The sequence below is a fragment of the Oncorhynchus mykiss genome, chromosome 7, assembly GCF_057628025.1.
Source record: "Oncorhynchus mykiss isolate SJ-2025 chromosome 7, ASM5762802v1, whole genome shotgun sequence".
NCBI lineage: Eukaryota > Metazoa > Chordata > Actinopteri > Salmoniformes > Salmonidae > Oncorhynchus > Oncorhynchus mykiss.
In genome coordinates, this window is record NC_143028.1 from 73,380,891 (window position 1) to 73,400,124 (window position 19,234).

Here is a 19,234-nt window from a genome sequence, read left to right on the forward strand (position 1 = left end):
CCCCTTTTTCAGGACCTTGTCTTTCAAAGATAATTAGTAAAAATCCAAAGAACAACTTCATGGATCTTCATTGTAAAGAGTTGAAACACTGTTTCCCATGCTTCTTCAATGAACCATAAACAATTAATGAACATGCACCTGTGGAACGGTCGATAAGACACTAACAGCTTACAGACGGTAGACAATTAAGGTCACAGTTATGAAAACTTAGGACACTAAATAGGCCTTTCTACTGACTCTGAAAAACACCAAAAGAAAGATGCCCAGGGTCCCTGCTCAGCTGTATGAATTTGCCTTAGGCATGCTACAAGGAGGCATGAGGACTGCAGATGTGACCAGGGCAATAAATTGCAATGTCCGTACTATGAGACGCCTAAGATAGCACTACAGGGAGACAGGACGGACAGCTGATCGTCCTCGCCGTGGCAGACCACGTCTAACAACACCTGCACAGGATCGGTACATCCGAACATCTCACCTGTGGGACAGGGACAGGATGGCAACAGCAACTGCCCGAGTTACACCAGGAACGCATCAGTGCTCAGACTGTCCACAATACGCTAAGAGAGGCTGGACTGAGGGCTTGTAGGCCTGCTGTAAGGCAGGTGCTCACCAGACTTCACCGGAAACAACGTCGCTTATGGGAACAAACCCACCGTCGATGGACTGGACTGGGATTGGTAAAAAGTGCTCTTCACTGATGAGTCACGGTTTTGTCTCACCAGGGGTAATGGTCGGATTCATGTTTATCGTTGAAGGAATGAGCGTTACACTGAGGCCTGTACTCTGGAGCGGGATCGATTTGGAGGTGGAGGGTCCGTCATGGTCTGGGGCGGTGTGTCACAGCATCATCGGATTGAGATTGTTGTCATTGCAGGCAATCTCAACGCTGTGTGTTACAGGGAAAACATCCTCCTCCCTCTTTTTGCAGGCTCATCAAGACAAGACCCTCCAGCATGACAATGCCACCAGCCATGCTGCTCGTTCTGTGTGTGATTTTCTGCAAGACAGGAATGTCAGTGTTCTTCCATGGCCAGTGAATAGCCCAGATCTCAATCCCATTGAGCATGTCTGGGGCCTGTTGGATCGGAGGGTGAAGGCTAGGCCCATTTCCCCCAGAAATGTCCAGGAACTTGCAGTTGCCTTGGTGGAAGAGTGGGGTAACATCTCACAGCAAGAACTGGCAAATCTGGTGCAGTCCATGACGAGGAGATGCACTGTAGTACTTAATGTAGCTGGTGGCCACACCAGATACTGACTGTTACTTTTGATTTTGACCCCCCTTTGTTCAGGAACACATTATTCCATTTTTGTTAGTCACATGTCTGTGGAACTTGTTCAGTTTATGTCTCAGTGGTTGAATCTTGTTATGTTCACACAAATATTTGCACATTTACGTTTTCTGAAAATAAATGCATTTGACATTGAGAGGACATTTCTTTTTTTGCTGAGTTTAAGTACACAATATGAGGTATGAGACAAGAAATATATCAACTCACTATTATTTCCGTGGATAAAGCATTGGGTTGGTACCTGTGTATTTTACTCAATACTGTAACACTACACGTATAATACTACAAGTAATACTTGTAAAATACAAGTATTACCACAAGTAATATATAGTATATAAGTATTACTACAAGCAATACATAGTATACACATCATCTTTGACTCTGTCTGGTCGTGCCAGGAGTCTGCCCTTACCAGTCTGTCTGTCCACGGTAAAGAAGCTCTCTCCGTCCAGCACACTGTACACCACCCTGGCACTGCTTCCGTACGTAGGATCATCTGCATCCCATGCAGTGACCTTCATCACTGATGTTCCTGCGGGAGAATTGCATGTCAGAACAGCACAATAACACAAGGCTTCAGGACCTCCAGGCGTGCCCTTCACTTAAACAAACGGATAGTGAATCAGAGAGGAAGAGGAAGCGTGAGAGAGGGAGAGAGGGCAGGCTGGAGAGCTATTTTAATGCCCTGCATATTGTTTGTTACTGACAATAATGTGTTATTTCAGAACACCTCTCCTAAACAACCTCTCCTTCGTAACAGAGCGTTATCAGGGATGAAAGAGCTCATCAAGATATTTAAGATCTCTATCTACAAAGACAGATGGAAGAATGTTAAAAATCAAACAAGCAACTAATGACGATTACAACCATTTATGAACCTGAATAGTTTCCATGACACCTTTAAAATAAATATTTATTGGGGGACACAGTTGTTTCATTGAAGCATAATTATTGGCTGTTCTAAGTAAAATGTGTGTAGCCACAAGCCTCTGGCACTGCAAAGCCTATATTTTACATTTAGTCACACATTTTAGCCAAAGCAAAGCCTTAAGCCTATAAAGCTTAATGGGCCACAGTCCTGTGGGGAAAGAAAAACTCAACTAGCCTTTTAGCGGTGTTTCTCTGTGGAGAAACATCTTGTTTGGGGTGACTGGGTTGGTGGCAGCAATGGCCCCTCAAGGACGGAGATTCAGCCTACATCCTTGGCCCAGCTATAGGTAATTACTGACAGCTGGTGTTGTCCACAAAAGGTCACAGCTGTAGCATTCCCAGAGCCCTGTCATGCCTTATGCTAATTATGCTAATTAGCAGAATGTGTCAGCGTTCTGTTTGTTTCCTGTCATGAGAGTCGCTCCCGAGGGTGGTGCAGGGAAAAGGATAGTGTATTATATTAAAAGCCACCCAGCCATTACCACAGGCGCCTCAGATCAGTATCTGTCTCCACCTTTTTGGTTTCTCCTTAATCTTCACTTGCTAGCAGGGCCTGGAACTTTTCTCCTTGGCGGCTTGTGCTAGCTATTAGCATAGCTAGCTAAGGGGAATGTTTTCCATGCAATGGCATGGAACTGAAGCCTAGGAATTCTGCGATGTTCTCGAACTCTTTCCTATTATTGCAACGCTAAATCCTCATCAGTGTAGCCCTTTGAGTTTAACCTAATTCCAGCTTTTAGTGATTCATATTTCACCTCACGTCGGATAATTCAAAGGCTGGATCTATTGATGCTGTTCTTATGGGATCTTTAAGCATGTACTGTGTTGTGTAATACCATCATTATCACTCCTAAAATGCTAAAGTAGACACCCTGCCTATCCTCAAACAAAGGGGTCTGTGTCATTGTATGGCTGAGACCAGTCTGAAACGTTTTTTATTGCCTTAAAAAGAGATGGTATTAAGCAGATAACATTTTTGCATTGCTGGAAATGGGGGGGGGGGGGTTGTGCATTTCTGCATACCTGGTTGTGCGCTGGTAAAGCTGGGAAGCTATTCCCATTCATGGGGTTATTTTGTTATCTTAATTTTCCCCAGGTAATAATCAGCGTGAAGCCATTTCGGGACTGCCTGGGAGTGAGGCGGCTGGAAGAACTATATAAATGCAAATGCTAAGTTATTGTGTTTTTAAAATAGGGAAGTAGGAGTTATAGTCTGCAGCAGCTAGAGTCCTTATTAATGCCTTGACTGGCCTCAGCTTTCACAAGCAGAAGCAGCTAAGTCATTAGTTATTGGCTGGGGTGTTTGTCTGTTTTAGGCAGTCTACTTTGTGACAGCCTCAAGGGGATTTCAATAAAAGTTTTTGACTAACCCAATAGGAAAACAGAACAAAATATTACAGTAATGAGAAAAGTATTATAATGAAGAAAGTGCCTGTTATTCATCATCTAAAGGTTTGTTTTGCTGTCTCTAAATAAAACTGGATGAGTAAATTGCTTTGATATGAGATAGAAGGTAGTGGAATAATTATTTGCTTTATTTTTTATTTTTTACAGTTCCTGGCAGTAATGGCAGATATGCACTTAGTGAACATATTTTTTAAAACATTTTTTCCTGTTTGTTTGTGGGTCCTCCTCCTCTTCAGTTGAGCTTCACGTTGACTGTTCTCGATCTCTGGCTACTGTAGGTCTGTATAGGGAAAAGGCTGCTAAATAGACCTGCTCTTAGCACGTCCTGGCCATTAATATTGCATATACTGTGGAACTGCACACCACTGCTCCACAAGAATATTAAAGGAGTTCTGAAGGCTATGTCTGCATCCCAACTGGCATCCTTATTCCCTACATAGTGTATTTATGTCTTGTTTTATTTATTTAGCTAGGCTAGGCAGTTAAGAAAAAAATCTTATTTACAATGACGGCCTACCCTGGCCGAACCCGGACAATGCTGGGCCAATTGTGTGCCGCCACACGGGACTCCCAATCATGGCCGGAAGTGATTCAGCCTGGATCATGCTGTTTAATCAGCTTCTTGATATGCCACACCTGTCAGGTGGATGGATTATCTTGGCAAAGGAGAAATACTTACTAACAGGGATGTAAACAAATTTGTACACAACATTTGGAGTGAAATAAGCTTCTTGTGCAAAGGGAACATTTCTGGGATCTTTTATTTCAACTCATGGAACATGGGACCAACATTTTACATGTTGCGTTTATATTTTTGTTCGGTATACAATTGCTCAGAGAAAGATATTTTGTTTAACAAGTTATATATATTTTTTTGTCAAAAAGATAGGGACCTAAAATATTGTCACCCATGTTTTTAATATATTTCGATACCTCACCTTGCGAGTGTCATGTATTGTCATGTTGTGTCTTGTTTCTGTCCTTTCCCTTCACCCTGTCTCCCTCTGCTGGTTGTTATTAGGTTACCTTTTCTCCCCCTCTTTCCCCCAGCTGTTCCTTGTCTCCTCCTAACTACCTCGTCACCCCTTTTCCCACCTGTTCCCTTTTTCCCTCTGATTAGTCCTCTATATCTCTCTCTGTTTTTGTTCCTGTCTTTGTCGGATTCTTGTTTGTGTTTTTCATGCCTGAACCAGACTATCGTCATGTTTGCTGCAACCTTGTCCTGTCCTGTCGGAATCTGCCGGTCCATCTGAGCCTACCTATGTTTTGTTATTAAAGAAGTTCTGTTTACGTTAATTCGCTTTTGGGTCCTCATTCACGCACCGTAACAGAAGAATCCGACCAAGAATGGACCCAGCGACTTCGGATCCTCTCCACTCAGCCGTCGAGATCCAGGGAGCGATGCTAGGCAGACACGAGCAGGAATTGTCTGCTGCTCGACATGCCGTTGAGACCCTGGCCACCCAAGTCTCCAACCTCACAGAACAGGTTCACCATCTCCGCCTCGATCCACCGGCCACTTCCAGGGCTTTCGAATCTCCGGAGCCCAGAATCAATAACCCGCCGTGTTACTCTGGGGAGCCCACTGAATGCCGCTCGTTCCTCACCCAGTGTGATATTGTGTTTTCTCTCCAGCCCAACACTTACTCCAGGAGCACTGCTCGTGTCGCCTACGTCATATCTCTCCTTACTGGACGGGCTCGTGAGTGGGGCACGGCAATCTGGGATGCAAGGGCTGAGTGTACTAACCAGTATCAGGACTTTAAGGAGGAGATGATACGGGTTTTTGATCGATCTGTTTTTGGGGAGGAGGCTTCCAGGGCCCTGTCTTCCCTATGTCAAGGTAATCGATCCATAACAGACTACTCTATTGAGTTTCGCACTCTTGCTGCCTCCAGTGGCTGGAACGAGCCGGCTTTGCTCGCTCGTTTTCTGGAGGGTCTCCGCGCAGAGGTAAAGGATGAGATTCTCTCCCGGGAGGTTCCTTCCAGCGTGGATTCCTTGATTGAACTCGCTATTCGCATTGAGCGACGGGTTGATCTTCGTCACCGAGCTCGTGGAAAGGAGCTCGCGTTCTCCGTTGCCCCCCTCTCCGCATCACTACCATCTTCCTCTGCCGGCTCGGGTGCTGAGCCTATGCAGCTGGGAGGTATCCGCATCTCGACTAAGGAGAGGGAACGGAGAATCACCAACCGCCTCTGTCTCTATTGCGGTTCTGCTGGTCATTTTGTCACTTCATGTCCAGTAAAAGCCAGAGCTCATCAGTAAGCGGAGGGCTACTGGTGAGCGCTACTACTCCTGTCTCTCCTTCAAGATCCTGCACTACCTTGTCGGTCCATCTACGCTGGACCGGTTCGTCAGCTTCCTGCAGTGCCTTAATAGACTCTGGGGCGGAGGGCTGTTTTATGGACGAGACCTGGGCTCGGGAACATGACATTCCTCTCAGACAGTTAAGGGAGTCCACGGCCTTGTTCGCCCTGGATGGTAGTCCTCTCCCCAGGATTCAGCGTGAGACGCTACCTTTAACCCTCACTGTTTCTGGTAATCATAGCGAAACCATTTCTTTTTTAATTTTTCGTTCACCTTTTACACCTGTTGTTTTGGGCCATCCCTGGCTAGTTTGTCATAATCCTTCCATTAATTGGTCTAGTAATTCTATCCTCTCCTGGAACGTCTCTTGTCATGTGAAATGTTTAATGTCTGCTATCCCTCCTGTTTCCTCTGTCTCTTCTTCACAGGAGGAGCCTGGTGATTTGACAGGGGTGCCGGAGGAATATCACGATCTGCGCACGGTGTTCAGTCGGTCCAGGGCCACCTCTCTTCCCCCACACCGGTCGTATGATTGTAGTATTGATCTCCTTCCGGGAACCACTCCCCCCCGGGGTAGACTATACTCTCTGTCGGCTCCCGAACGTAAGGCTCTCGAAGATTATTTGTCTGTAGCTCTTGCCGCCGGTACCATAGTCCCCTCCTCCTCTCCCGCCGGAGCGGGGTTTTTTTTTGTTAAGAAGAAGGACGGGTCCCTGCGCCCCTGCATAGATTATCGAGGGCTGAATGACATAACAGTGAAGAATCGTTATCCGCTTCCTCTTATGTCTTCAGCCTTCGAGATCCTGCAGGGAGCCAGGTTTTTCACTAAGTTGGACCTTCGTAACGCTTACCATCTCGTGCGCATCAGGGAGGGGGACGAGTGGAAGACGGCGTTTAACACTCCGTTAGGGCACTTTGAATACCGGGTTCTTCCTTTCGGCCTCGCTAACGCTCCAGCTGTCTTTCAGGCATTAGTCAATGATGTCCTGAGAGACATGCTGAACATCTTTGTTTTCGTTTACCTTGACGATATCCTGATTTTTTCACCGTCACTCCAGATTCATGTTCAGCACGTTCGACGTGTCCTCCAGCGCCTTTTAGAGAATTGTCTTTTTGTGAAGGCTGAGAAGTGCTCTTTTCATGCCTCCTCCGTCACATTTCTCGGTTCTGTTATTTCCGCTGAAGGCATTAAGATGGATCCCGCTAAGGTCCAAGCTGTCATTGATTGGCCCGTCCCTAAGTCACGCGTCGAGCTGCAGCGCTTTCTCGGCTTCGCGAACTTCTATCGTCGTTTCATCCGTAATTTCGGTCAGGTGGCAGCTCCTCTCACAGCCCTTACTTCTGTCAAGACGTGCTTTAAGTGGTCCGTTTCCGCCCAGGGAGCTTTTGATCTCCTCAAGAATCGTTTTACATCCGCACCTATCCTTGTTACACCTGACGTCACTAGACAGTTCGTTGTCGAGGTTGACGCGTCAGAGGTGGGCGTGGGAGCCATTCTTTCTCAGCGCTCCCTCTCTGACGACAAGGTCCACCCTTGCGCGTATTTTTCTCATCGCCTGTCGCCGTCGGAACGTAACTATGATGTGGGAAACCGCGAACTGCTCGCCATCCGCTTAGCCCTAGGCGAATGGCGACAGTGGTTGGAGGGGGCGACCGTTCCTTTTGTCGTTTGGACTGACCATAGGAACCTTGAGTACATCCGTTCTGCCAAACGACTTAATGCGCGTCAGGCGCGCTGGGCGCTGTTTTTCGCTCGTTTCGAGTTCGTGATTTCTTATCGTCCGGGCTCTAAGAACACCAAGCCTGATGCTTTATCTCGTCTCTTCAGTTCTTCAGTAGCCTCCACTGACCCCGAGGGGATTCTCCCTGAGGGGCGTGTTGTCGGGTTGACTGTCTGGTGAATTGAGAGGCAGGTAAAGCAAGCACTCACTCAAACTCCGTCGCCGCGCGCTTGTCCTAGGAACCTTCTTTTCGTTCCCGTTCCTACTCGTCTGGCCGTTCTTCAGTGGGCTCACTCTGCCAAGTTAGCCGGCCATCCTGGCGTTCGGGGTACGCTTGCTTCCATTCGCCAGCGTTTTTGGTGGCCCACCCGGGAGCATGACACGCGTCGCTTCGTGGCTGCTTGTTCGGTCTGCGCGCAGACTAAGTCCGGTAACTCCCCTCCTGCCGGCCGTCTCAGGCCGCTTCCCATTCCCTCTCGACCGTGGTCTCACATCGCCTTAGATTTTGTCACCGGACTGCCTTCGTCAGCGGGGAAGACTGTTATTCTTACGGTTGTCGACAGGTTCTCTAAGGCGGCTCATTTTATTCCCCTTGCTAAGCTTCCTTCTGCTAAAGAGACGGCACAAATCATCATCGAGAATGTTTTCAGAATTCATGGCCTTCCGTCAGACGTCGTTTCGGACAGAGGTCCGCAATTCACGTCTCAATTTTGGAGGGAGTTTTGCCGTTTGATTGGGGCTTCCGTCAGTCTCTCTTCCGGCTTTCACCCCCAGTCTAACGGTCAAGCAGAACGGGCCAATCAGACTATTGGTCGCATCTTACGCAGTCTTTCTTTTCGCAACCCTGCGTCTTGGTCAGAACAGCTCCCCTGGGCAGAATACGCCCACAACTCGCTTCCTTCGTCTGCGACCGGGCTATCTCCTTTTCAGAGTAGCCTCGGGTACCAGCCTCCGCTGTTCTCATCTCAGTTCGCCGAGTCCAGCGTCCCCTCCGCTCAGGCTTTTGTCCAACGTTGCGAGCGCACCTGGAAGAGGGTCAGGTCTGCACTTTGCCGTTATAGGGCGCAGACTGTGAGAGCTGCTAATAAGCGTAGAACTAAGAGTCCTAGATATTGTCGCGGTCAGAGAGTTTGGCTCTCCACTCAGAACCTTCCCCTTAAGACCGCTTCTCGCAAGTTGACCCCGCGGTTCATTGGTCCGTTCCGTATTTCTCGGATCATTAATCCTGTCGCAGTGCGACTTCTTCTTCCGCGATATCTTCGTCGCGTCCACCCGGTCTTCCATGTCTCCTGTGTCAAGCCCGTTCTTCGCGCCCCCGCTCGTCTTCCCCCCCCCCCCCATCCTTGTCGAGGGCGCACCCATCTACAGGGTCCGTAGGATTTTGGACATGCGTCCTCGGGACCGTGGTCATCAGTACCTAGTAGATTGGGAGGGGTACGGTCCTGAGGAGAGGAGTTGGGTTCCCTCTCGGGACGTGCTGGACCGTGTGCTGATCGATGATTTCCTCCGTTGCCGCCAGGTTTCCTCCTCGAGTGCGCCAGGAGGCGCTCGGTGAGTGGGGGGGTACTGTCATGTATTGTCATGTTGTGTCTTGTTTCTGTCCTTTCCCTTCACCCTGTCTCCCTCTGCTGGTCGTTATTAGGTTACCTTTTCTCCCCCTCTTTCCCCCAGCTGTTCCTTGTCTCCTCCTAACTACCTCGTCACCCCTTTTCCCACCTGTTCCCTTTTTCCCTCTGATTAGTCCTCTATATCTCTCTCTGTTTTTGTTCCTGTCTTTGTCGGATTCTTGTTTGTGTTTTTCATGCCTGAACCAGACTATCGTCATGTTTGCTGCAACCTTGTCCTGTCCTGTCGGAATCTGCCGGTCCATCTGAGCCTACCTATGTTTTGTTATTAAAGAAGTTCTGTTTACGTTAATTCGCTTTTGGGTCCTCATTCACGCACCGTAACAGCGAGGATAAAAAAAAGAAATATGAGATTGGAGAACACATTGGGAGAGATCTTAGGCCATTGCACTATACAGAATCTTTCCAGATCCTTGATATCCTTCATCTGCTCTTATGGACTGCCTTCTACAAATAAAACCTCAGGTTTTCAATGGCTTTCATGTCCTTTGACAAAGAGAAGGTCTCAAGGTTTTGCTCACCTGAGTTAGAATACCTCATGATAAGCTGCAGACCATATTATATACCAAGATAGTTACCATCTATACTTTTCATAGTTGTCTATTTACCACCACAAACTGATGCCCTCACTAAGATCGTACTCAATGAGTTGTATAGGGTCATAAGCAAACAAGTAAGCAAACAACAAATGCATAAGCAAACAACAAATGCACATCCATAGGTGACATTCCTAGTGGTCAGTGATTTTAATACAGGAAAACTGAAATCTGTCTTACTTCATTTTTTACCAGCACGTCACCTGTGCAACTGGAGGCGACACAACTCTAGATCACTTTTACAACCACACACAGAAACGGATACAAAAGCTCTCCCTCTCCCACCATTTGGAAAATATGACCATAACTCTATCCTCTGGATTCCTGCTTTCAAGCAAAAACTCAAACAGGAAGTAGCAGTAACGGAAATGGTCCAATGAAGCGGATGCTAAGCTAGAAGACTGTTTTGCTAGCACAGACTGGAATAAGTTCTGGGATTCTTCCGATGACATTGAGGAGTACACCACATCAGTCACCAGCTTCATTAATAAGTACATCGACATCATTGTCCCCACAATGACCTTACATACATATCCCAACCAGAAGCCATGGATTACAGGCAACAGCCGCACTGAGCTTAAGGCTAGACCTGCCGCTTTCAAGGAGTGGGACAAAATCCAGACGCATATAAGAAATCTTGCTATGACCTCAGACGAGCCAGCAAACAGTCAAAACGACAATACAGGACTAAGATCGAATCCTACTATACAGGCTCTGACGGTCATCAGATGTTGCAGGGCTTGCAAACTATTATGGATTACAAACGGAAACCCAGCCATGAGCTGCCCAGTGATGCAAACCTACCTAACCAGCAAAATGCTTCCATCCTCGCTTCAAGGAAAGCAACACTAAAACATGCATGAGAGCACCAGCTGTTCCGGATGATTGTGTGATCTCACTATCAGTAGCCGATACGAGTAGGACCTAGCGGGGCCAGACGGATCACCAGAACATGCACTCAGAGCATGCGCTGACTAGATAGCAAGTGTCTTCACTGACATTTTCAACCTTTCCCTAACCCCGTCTGTAATACCTACATGTTTCATGCAGACCACCATAGTCCATATGCCCAAGAACGCCAAGAAAACCTGTTTAAATGACCATCGCCCGGTAGCACTCACATCTGTAGCCATGAAATGCATTGAAAGGCTGGTAATGCCTCACATCAACACCATCATTCCAGGCACTCTAATCCAGGGACATTAAATACTGTAATTATGTTCCGTGCTCCCCACCATCCGATCAAGAGAAAAGTCTTGCATACCGCCCCAACAGATCCACAGATGACAGAATCGCTATTGCACTCCACACTGCCCTCTCACACCTGGACAAGAGGAACACCTATGTGAGAATGCTGTTCATTGACTATAGCTCAGCGTTCAACACCATAGTGTCATCACTAAGCTCAGGACCCTGGGATGGACACCTCCCTCTGCAACTGGATCCTGGACTTCCCGACGGTTCGCCCCCCCAAGGTGGTGAAGGTAGGCAAAAACACATCCGCTACGCTAACCTTCAAGACAGGGGGAAACTCAGGGGTGGGTGCTTAATCCCCTCCTAAACTCTCTGTTCATCCACAACTGCTTGGCCGCATACAACTCCAACACCATCATTAAGTTTTCTGACGACACGATGGTGGTTGGCCTGATCACTGACTACGATAGGACCGACTATAGAGAGGATGTTAGTGACCTGGCAGTGTGGTGACAGGACAAAAACCTCTCCCTCAACGTCAGCAAGAGAAAGAAACTGATCGTGGAACACAGGAAACAGAGGACCGAGCACGACCCCATCCACATCGATGGGGCCTCTATGTTCCTCAGTATCATGGACCAAACTCACCAACACAGTGGTGAAGAAGGTACGACAACGCCTCTTCCCCCTCAAGAGGCTGAAGAGATTTGGCATGGGCCCTCAGAATCCTAAAAAGGTTCTACAACTGCACTATTGAGAGTATCTTGACTAGCTGCATAACTATGGAAACTGCTAGGAATTTGACTGCAAGGTGCTACAGAGTGTAGTACATACATCACTTGGGCCGAGGTCCCTGCCTTCCAGGACCTCGATACCAGTCGGTGTCAGAGGAAGGCCCTAAAAATCTTTAAAAACTCCAGCCACCCAAGTCATAGACTGTTCTCTCTGCTACCGCAGTGATGCAGCCAGTCAAGGTGCCAATGCACTCAGTCTGGAACCAACAGGATCTTCAACAGCTTCTACCCCCAAGCCATAAGACTGAAACAGTTAGACAGTTAAATAGTTAACCAAATAGCCCCATTTCATGAAGCTCCCGATTAACAGTTCTTGTGCTGACGTTGCTTCAAGTTTGGAACTCGGTAGTGAATGTTGCAACCAAGGACAGGCAATTTTTACCCGCTATGCGCTTGGGCATTTGCCGGTCCCGTTCTGTGATCTTCTGTGGCCTACCACTACGGGGCTGAGCCGTTGTTGCTCCTAGATGTTTCCACTTCACAATAACAGGACTTACAGTTGACCGGGGCAGCTCTAGCAGGGCAGAAATTTGACGAACTGACTTGTTGAAAAGGTAGCATCCTATGACGATGCGGCGTTGAAGGTCACTGAGTTCTTCAGTACAGGCCGTTCTACTGCCAAAGTTTATCTATGAAAATTGCATGGGTGTGGCTGAAAAAAGCCACCCCTATTGCTGAAGGGGTGACCACATACTTTTGTAGTGTATCTACCTAAAGTACGTCGTACCCCTGCACATCGACTCGGTACTAGTACCCTGTAAATATAGCCAAGTTGTCGTTACTCATTGTGTATTTATAAATAGTGTTATTACTTTTCTGTTATTTCTCTATTTTTTTCTCTCTGCATTGTTCGGGAAGGGCCCGTATGTAAGCATTTCACTGTTAGTCTACGCCTGTTGTTTATGAAGCATGTGACAAAAAAAAACATTTGATTTGAGATGGCCAATAAGCATAGCCTACTGGACAACAATGCAAAATGTGGTGCTGTCAGTTGTGGTCCTGTTAGTTACAAAATAATACAGTGTTAATAACAAAAATGATAATATCCTGTATCAGCATTTTAAAACATGAATAGTTGGAAGCCTCAGGTGTTTGGAGCGTCTCTGAGTAATTGCACCCATAGTGATATACTAAGGAAGCGGCAATTGAAGCGTAATAAGCTATTTTTTGTGACCATGAACATTGTGTGGTGAGCTTCCAGCACCTTTGAGGCTGCTCTTGAGTAGCATCCCCCAAGTGGGTGCTACACTGTGTTAGTGTGGAGTCGCCGCAATCTATCTAACCATCTACAAAGCAGGAGAAAGTAGAACCTGAGGGGGCAGCCAGGTACGTAGCTGAGTCTGCGAAGTGGACCTTTCTGTCTTTCTGACGCCGACTGACTGGCTACCTCCAAGACCATCAATGCTTCCTCTCAATACCATCTGAACTGCTTCAAATCCTGCTCCCATCCTGCATAACACTTACAATTGTTTTTGCTTAAATTACATGCTCATGGATTTCAGTTTGTATTGACTGCTATATGAGTGGAATAAAACTTGAACTTGAATATACTGTGGATTACAAATACATGCAGAGAGAGGTAAGAACTGTATGTGCAAAAATATATACAGTATATATAAAGCCCTTTTTACATCAGCAGTTGTTACAAAGTGCTATACAGACACCCAGTCTGAAACCCCAAATTGCAAGAAATGCAAAAGTAGAAGCACAGTGGCTAGGAAAAACTCCCTAGAAAGGTAGGAACCTTGGAAGAAACCTAGAGAGGAACCAGACTGAGGGGTGGCCAGTCCTCTTCTGGCTGAAAAAACATTTTAAGGCCAGCTCCTTTGGAACGAACGGAGGATTTTGAGTCGATAGCTTTCTTTTTCGCCCCTACCGGCAAGATTTATCCATAGGCCTGTTTTAATGGCAGCAACACAGTCTGTTCAAACGGCTTCCCACAGCATTCTACACTCAGAAGGAGATGGTTCAATTACTGTGTGGGGAGCTGTAGAAGAGTGCCATGTGTGAGACACTAGACTGACAGATATTTAAGAGGCAGCCTCGTAAAAGAGATTTGTGCCCATCTCAGGCGCGGCGGCGACGGCTGCGTGGCGGCAGCTAACGCAGCATCCTCCTCCGGTTCGGCCCGCCCTAATCTGCAGGACTGAGTGCTCCCGTATTATGGATCATTTAGTAAAGCCATTAAAGCCTAGGTGTTTTCACATGAAAAGTTATTTATCCACTACTTCCTGGAGTGATTCATTTCTCAGCGGTCCACGTAAAAGGACATACAAATGAAAAAAAAGATGAGGGGGAAAATTTGCTGTGTCATAAAAGTAAATGGCCTGCTTACTGAACATTTCTATGAGGTCCCCCTGAGGATTTAGCGATAATATTTCCCATCTCCCGTGACAGAAAAATACATTTAGCCTTTATTAGCCCTTACCTTTGTTATTTTATCAGATTGTGTCATTATTTGTTTACCAGACAGTATTGTGGAGCCGCCGGCCTTCAGTTGGCTCCCGAGAACCACAGCTACTGTTCAGTCTAAAAGCAATCGATTTAACGCTAACAGCACAGAGTAGACACTTGTGCGGCCAGGGAACCAAGGAGGGGGTCTGTTAAGTACACTTTAAGAAGTATGAAACATAGCGAGAACAATGTTGAATAATGCAATATGAACATCATCTCTTTGAAACAATAAACTGTACCGGAATTGGCTTACAGCTATGTGTGTAATGAAAAGTTAAGTAGGGTTATTCAGTTTGCTCCCATAATGCAACCCCTTTTGGTGCTAGGTTGAACCCTTTGCAGAGGGTTCTACTTAAAGCCCTCTATGAAGGGTTCTTCAGAGAACCCTCTATAAATGGTTTTACCTAGAAACCACTATGAAGGGTTCTTCCTAGTAGCCTCTATAGAGGGTTGCCAGACGACATGAAACACCTCCTAGCAGCCATGTTGGAAGACCACCACATCAATTATCCCCACAATAACAGCTGCATCTACCCCAAGCTGCATTACAACAGTGCCTAAAACTAGTTGATTCATCACCACAGACAATTTCTGCTGCTCTAACAAGGCAGGAAAGAACATGGGGAAAAAATCATTTTCAACAGCAAACATGAAACACTAAGGAGATAAGACTCACGAGCTGTCAGAAAAGCAAATAAACCTTTTTGCCCGTCAAGACCTGAGCGCCGTCAGTACAGGGTCTGCAACGATCATTTCATCACTTGTCAGTCTGATCTATTTAGAGTTTAGTGTAGCTGTTAGCTGTTATGCTAACCGGGTGTTGACAACAAGACTACGTTAGCCAACATTTGCTAGCTACATCGCTTGTAGTCTAGCTATTAGCATGTGTCTCTCTCACAGGCGGCGGGTGAGTTCAAGTTTTGCGGAAGCAAATATTTTACCATAAAAATGCACCTTTATAATAAAGCATTTCATGCATATCAGGGACCTACATTTCTCTCAGCAATTTGCAGACTAATGTAAGACTACTATTCTTAATGTGATGAGTAGATTTACTTTCCAATTTATTAGGATATTAATTAATTATCACTCTGCATGATTGAGCGTGTAGTGGCATAGGCCTATAGACTATATCAGAGAGGTTGCTTTTATTTCCCTTTCACAGGAAAAGTATTTCCTTTGATAAACACATTTCATGCAATTCTACTACACTTTACATGACTGGAGACATTAGCTTACATCTTTTTGAATAGGATAAATCCTGGTGAAGCCTAGGCCTACTCTGCTGACACTGACAAATAGATAAATAAAATGACCTTTGCAACCATCTAATCTAGGTCTACGGAAAAGGGGAGGCACGCATTTTACAATATATTGTCAATCTAGCCTGGAGGAGGACATTATTGTCCAAAAAACCTCCAGTGGCACTGACTCAATGATCATTTGCTGAGAACTTTATTCACAAGAGGAGGGAAAATGTATGGACATTACAGCATAGGCCTCAATGGGATAAGACAACCTGCTGTGTTGACTATTGGTTGTTCCAGCACAACAAAATATGTCATCTTCATATGAAACTAAAACACCTGAATGAATTAAACACAACCAGACATGAAATAGCCCTGATGTTACAGGTGACCTGAATAAGTGATATTCTAACTTTTCATGTGTTTATGTACTGTAGGTTCACCAGCTGACTTCCTACAGTTTGTTGACAGTAAAAGATGAGCAATGCTGCAGCATCATCATTTTCTACTACTTTGTCCTTTTCCAGATATGAAAGGAGACGTCCCTCAGTTAGACAAAATGGTTGTCATATGCTGTTCCTTGGTCAATCTGAATGATTCTGTTGTGCCATTTGAGTAGTGTCCCCTTAAACTGAATAAAGAGATCAGCAATAACTGCAGACTAAACAGAAACACAGTTTCCCAGTCATGTATTTATGTACACGTATTAATATATAAAATGTCATTTGGAACAACATGTAAAATACTATTATTTATTATATTGTAAACATTTTGTACTTTAATAATAGGCTATTTTGTAGTATGAGTGAAATGAAAAGTATTTTGTGTGTCATCTCTGCTTTGCCTAGGCCCATTTAATAAAAATGTATTTCTTATAGCCAAACTATTCTTTCTTTCTTTTACAATTTAAACATATTTAGCATAGACAATGTGATTGTTGTGGTAGTCTTAGGCCAACAATTTTCATTATCACAGTGACACCTCCAAGTGCCACTCAGACCGTCTGGAAGAACAGTATAGTCTAAGCTATGGATCCCATCATCTCCTGCTTCCAGACATTTCACCACCTACATTACAATGGTTGGATTTGCACTAAAACTATTTCATGTTAGCACATGGCATGTACAAAGTCTAGTATAATGATTAGCCTCATATACATTGTCTATCGATGTAATTTTAACATTGAGAACATACTGCTGAACAATAAGTAAACAACATGTGACATGTAGACAACATGTGATTTAAGAGATTCTCTGCTTCAGCTACACAACGTTAAGGGGTGTATTGCAAATGCCCATAAGGTTAATGCCATCATACTGTAGGCCAGTGGTTCCCAACTCCGGTCCAGGGAACCTTCAATAAATCCCCTGGTATTCCCAAAATCCCGGTTGACGGTTTACCTGAATCAGGAGGGCAATAAGCAGGAAATCGGGGATCCTCCAACCAGGATTTCAGGAAAACTACTTTTATATATATATATATATTGGAGCCCCGGTCTAGCACACCTGATTCAACTTGTCAACGAATCATCTGGCCCTTAAAGTGGCTACAACCAAAATGTCTGCTGTTGAGGGTACTGGAGGACCAGAGCTGGGAAGCACTACTGTAGGCCTATGGTGCTTTGGCATTGCATGCCACTATAGTCAGCTGAAAAATGGGTTAACATGGCTGATATTCAGAGATAGCTTGGCAATCAAATAAAACAAACTGGAGAACTTAAAACTGAACAAAAATGTACTGTTCATTTGCGAATACAACATAGAAAAACACAAATTAGAGACAAATTCCCTTCCCCTCTTTATTGCAAGATTGTGATCTGTGATTAATCAACATTAACACTAGTTCATCTTGAATAATATTTTTAAGTTAACAATTAAAACAACTTTAAACACTTCACTTCAAAGAATCAACATTTTATTTCATATAATTTCAAAGTGTACAAGTAAGCTAACTCATATGTAAAGGTTAGATATCTTAGTAACAAATAGGTTATTATTACTAAAGCATAATTTCAGATTAACAAAAAAAAAAGACAATACCAGAAGTGGCCAACCTCGCTCAACTGATCACTGTTCTACTTGTTAAACAGACTTCTGTTCCAGCCCAGAAATAGTAAAATTGATTATCAACTAATTAGGTTTGATTATTTGAATCACGTGTGTTATTGCAGGGCTAGAACAGAATCCTGCACAACCAGCATGGTTGGCCTGCTCTAGTTGTAATAGGTTTATACGTACATTGTGTGTGACTATTAAACTGTATTTTTGTTTACAACATTGCGAACATAGGTACTCATAACCCATGTTATACAACAGCGGTCACCAACCGGACGATCACGATCGACTGGTGTCTGAAGGTAGAACTACCCAGCAGGCCCACAGAGCAAATCAAGTGCACCTATAGGCCTACCGCTGGCCGATCAGATAGCTCAGATCACCGTGTCGGCACCGTGTCGGCAGTTTCTCACACCATAGACATTAAAAATAGAAAGCCTCAAATGCACAGCAAAGTTGATAATGTGAGATTTCAAAAAAACATGAATGGAGAGACAACGAATACAGCAAAGAGCTGCTGTTTTTATGATTAAGTGCATGTTTAAGTTGTTATTCAGCGCCGTCAACACTTTGGTGAACACTTTTATAAGCCATGAAAATGCGCGTTTCGATAAGCTTGAGTTGTTATTTGCAGCTTGTCTTTTTTAATATCGAGGATTTATTACACTTTCTATGGTCATAGGAGTAACAACATGAATTGGTGCATGAGGCAGAAATAATGCATTGTGACTTAAGTTTGGGCATCAGATGGAAGACTGTGTCCCCTTTTCTCAGCGGATAGAGGAGGTACGGTGAATCAGGTGAGAGTCAGCCTCAGCGCTGCTCCCTCTCTCCCCTCAGACTGACCAGCAGATGCAGGCCATCAGTCCAGTAAAAAAATAAGCAAATGATTATGCTCACTCAGCTGTGCCTCACAAGTAATACAACACATGGTCTATTACCAGTGTGATAATGTAGCTAAAATGTTTAAATATAATTTCAAATTGGTCTGAGAAGAACATATTGGCAGGGCAATTCAAGCTTTGCCAATATGCAGTGATAATGAATCGGGCCTATAGTCTACTGCGCAAACCTCATTGCTACAGACCTGTTTTTAATTGGTTAATGTTGCTTAGGCTTATATGTTTTACGCCATGCTTTAAAAAAATCTGAGGGATAGATCTCGGCTTGCATTTTGAATCAGAAAGTGATCTCGACTCAGAAAAGGTTGGTCACCACTGGTATACAAGGATGTACCCTTATTCTCTTGGAACATTCACTGGGATCTCTTCATCTGCAGACAGGGTTTCACAGCTCTCTGTATCTGATGACAGAAAACATCACAAAGAAACAGGCTTCATGACACTCAAATTAGACAGCACTGAATATCATGTTGCTATATCTCTGTCCTCACAGTTTGTCTCGCTAGGGACTACAACTAGAGAATATGTTCATAATGTCCTCCCACAAAGGTTTCTGCCATATCCAGCATAGCCTACTCTCTTCTTTCTCTGACAGCTGGAGCTGCTAGCATAAACTCACCCAAATCCGTACAAATGTGTGCAACCGCAACATTTAAACTAGGCTACAAAGAAAACTAATGGGACTGTAGCGACTGTGTTGACTTCAAA

At 45.0% G+C, this 19,234-nt stretch overlaps 1 protein-coding gene across 5 annotated transcripts in view; it reads right to left on the bottom strand.

Moving 5' to 3' along the window:
• The window catches only part of cdh22 (cadherin 22), a 252,061-nt gene that overhangs the window by 94,995 nt on the left and 137,832 nt on the right, over positions 1 to 19,234 (bottom strand). For all 5 annotated transcript variants that reach the window (XM_090242334.1, XM_090242335.1, XM_036984156.2 and 2 more), the window contains one exon: positions 1,705 to 1,824. In XM_090242334.1, coding sequence (XP_090098460.1) covers positions 1,705 to 1,824 — 120 coding nt within the window. The remainder of the gene's footprint in view (positions 1 to 1,704; positions 1,825 to 19,234) is intronic.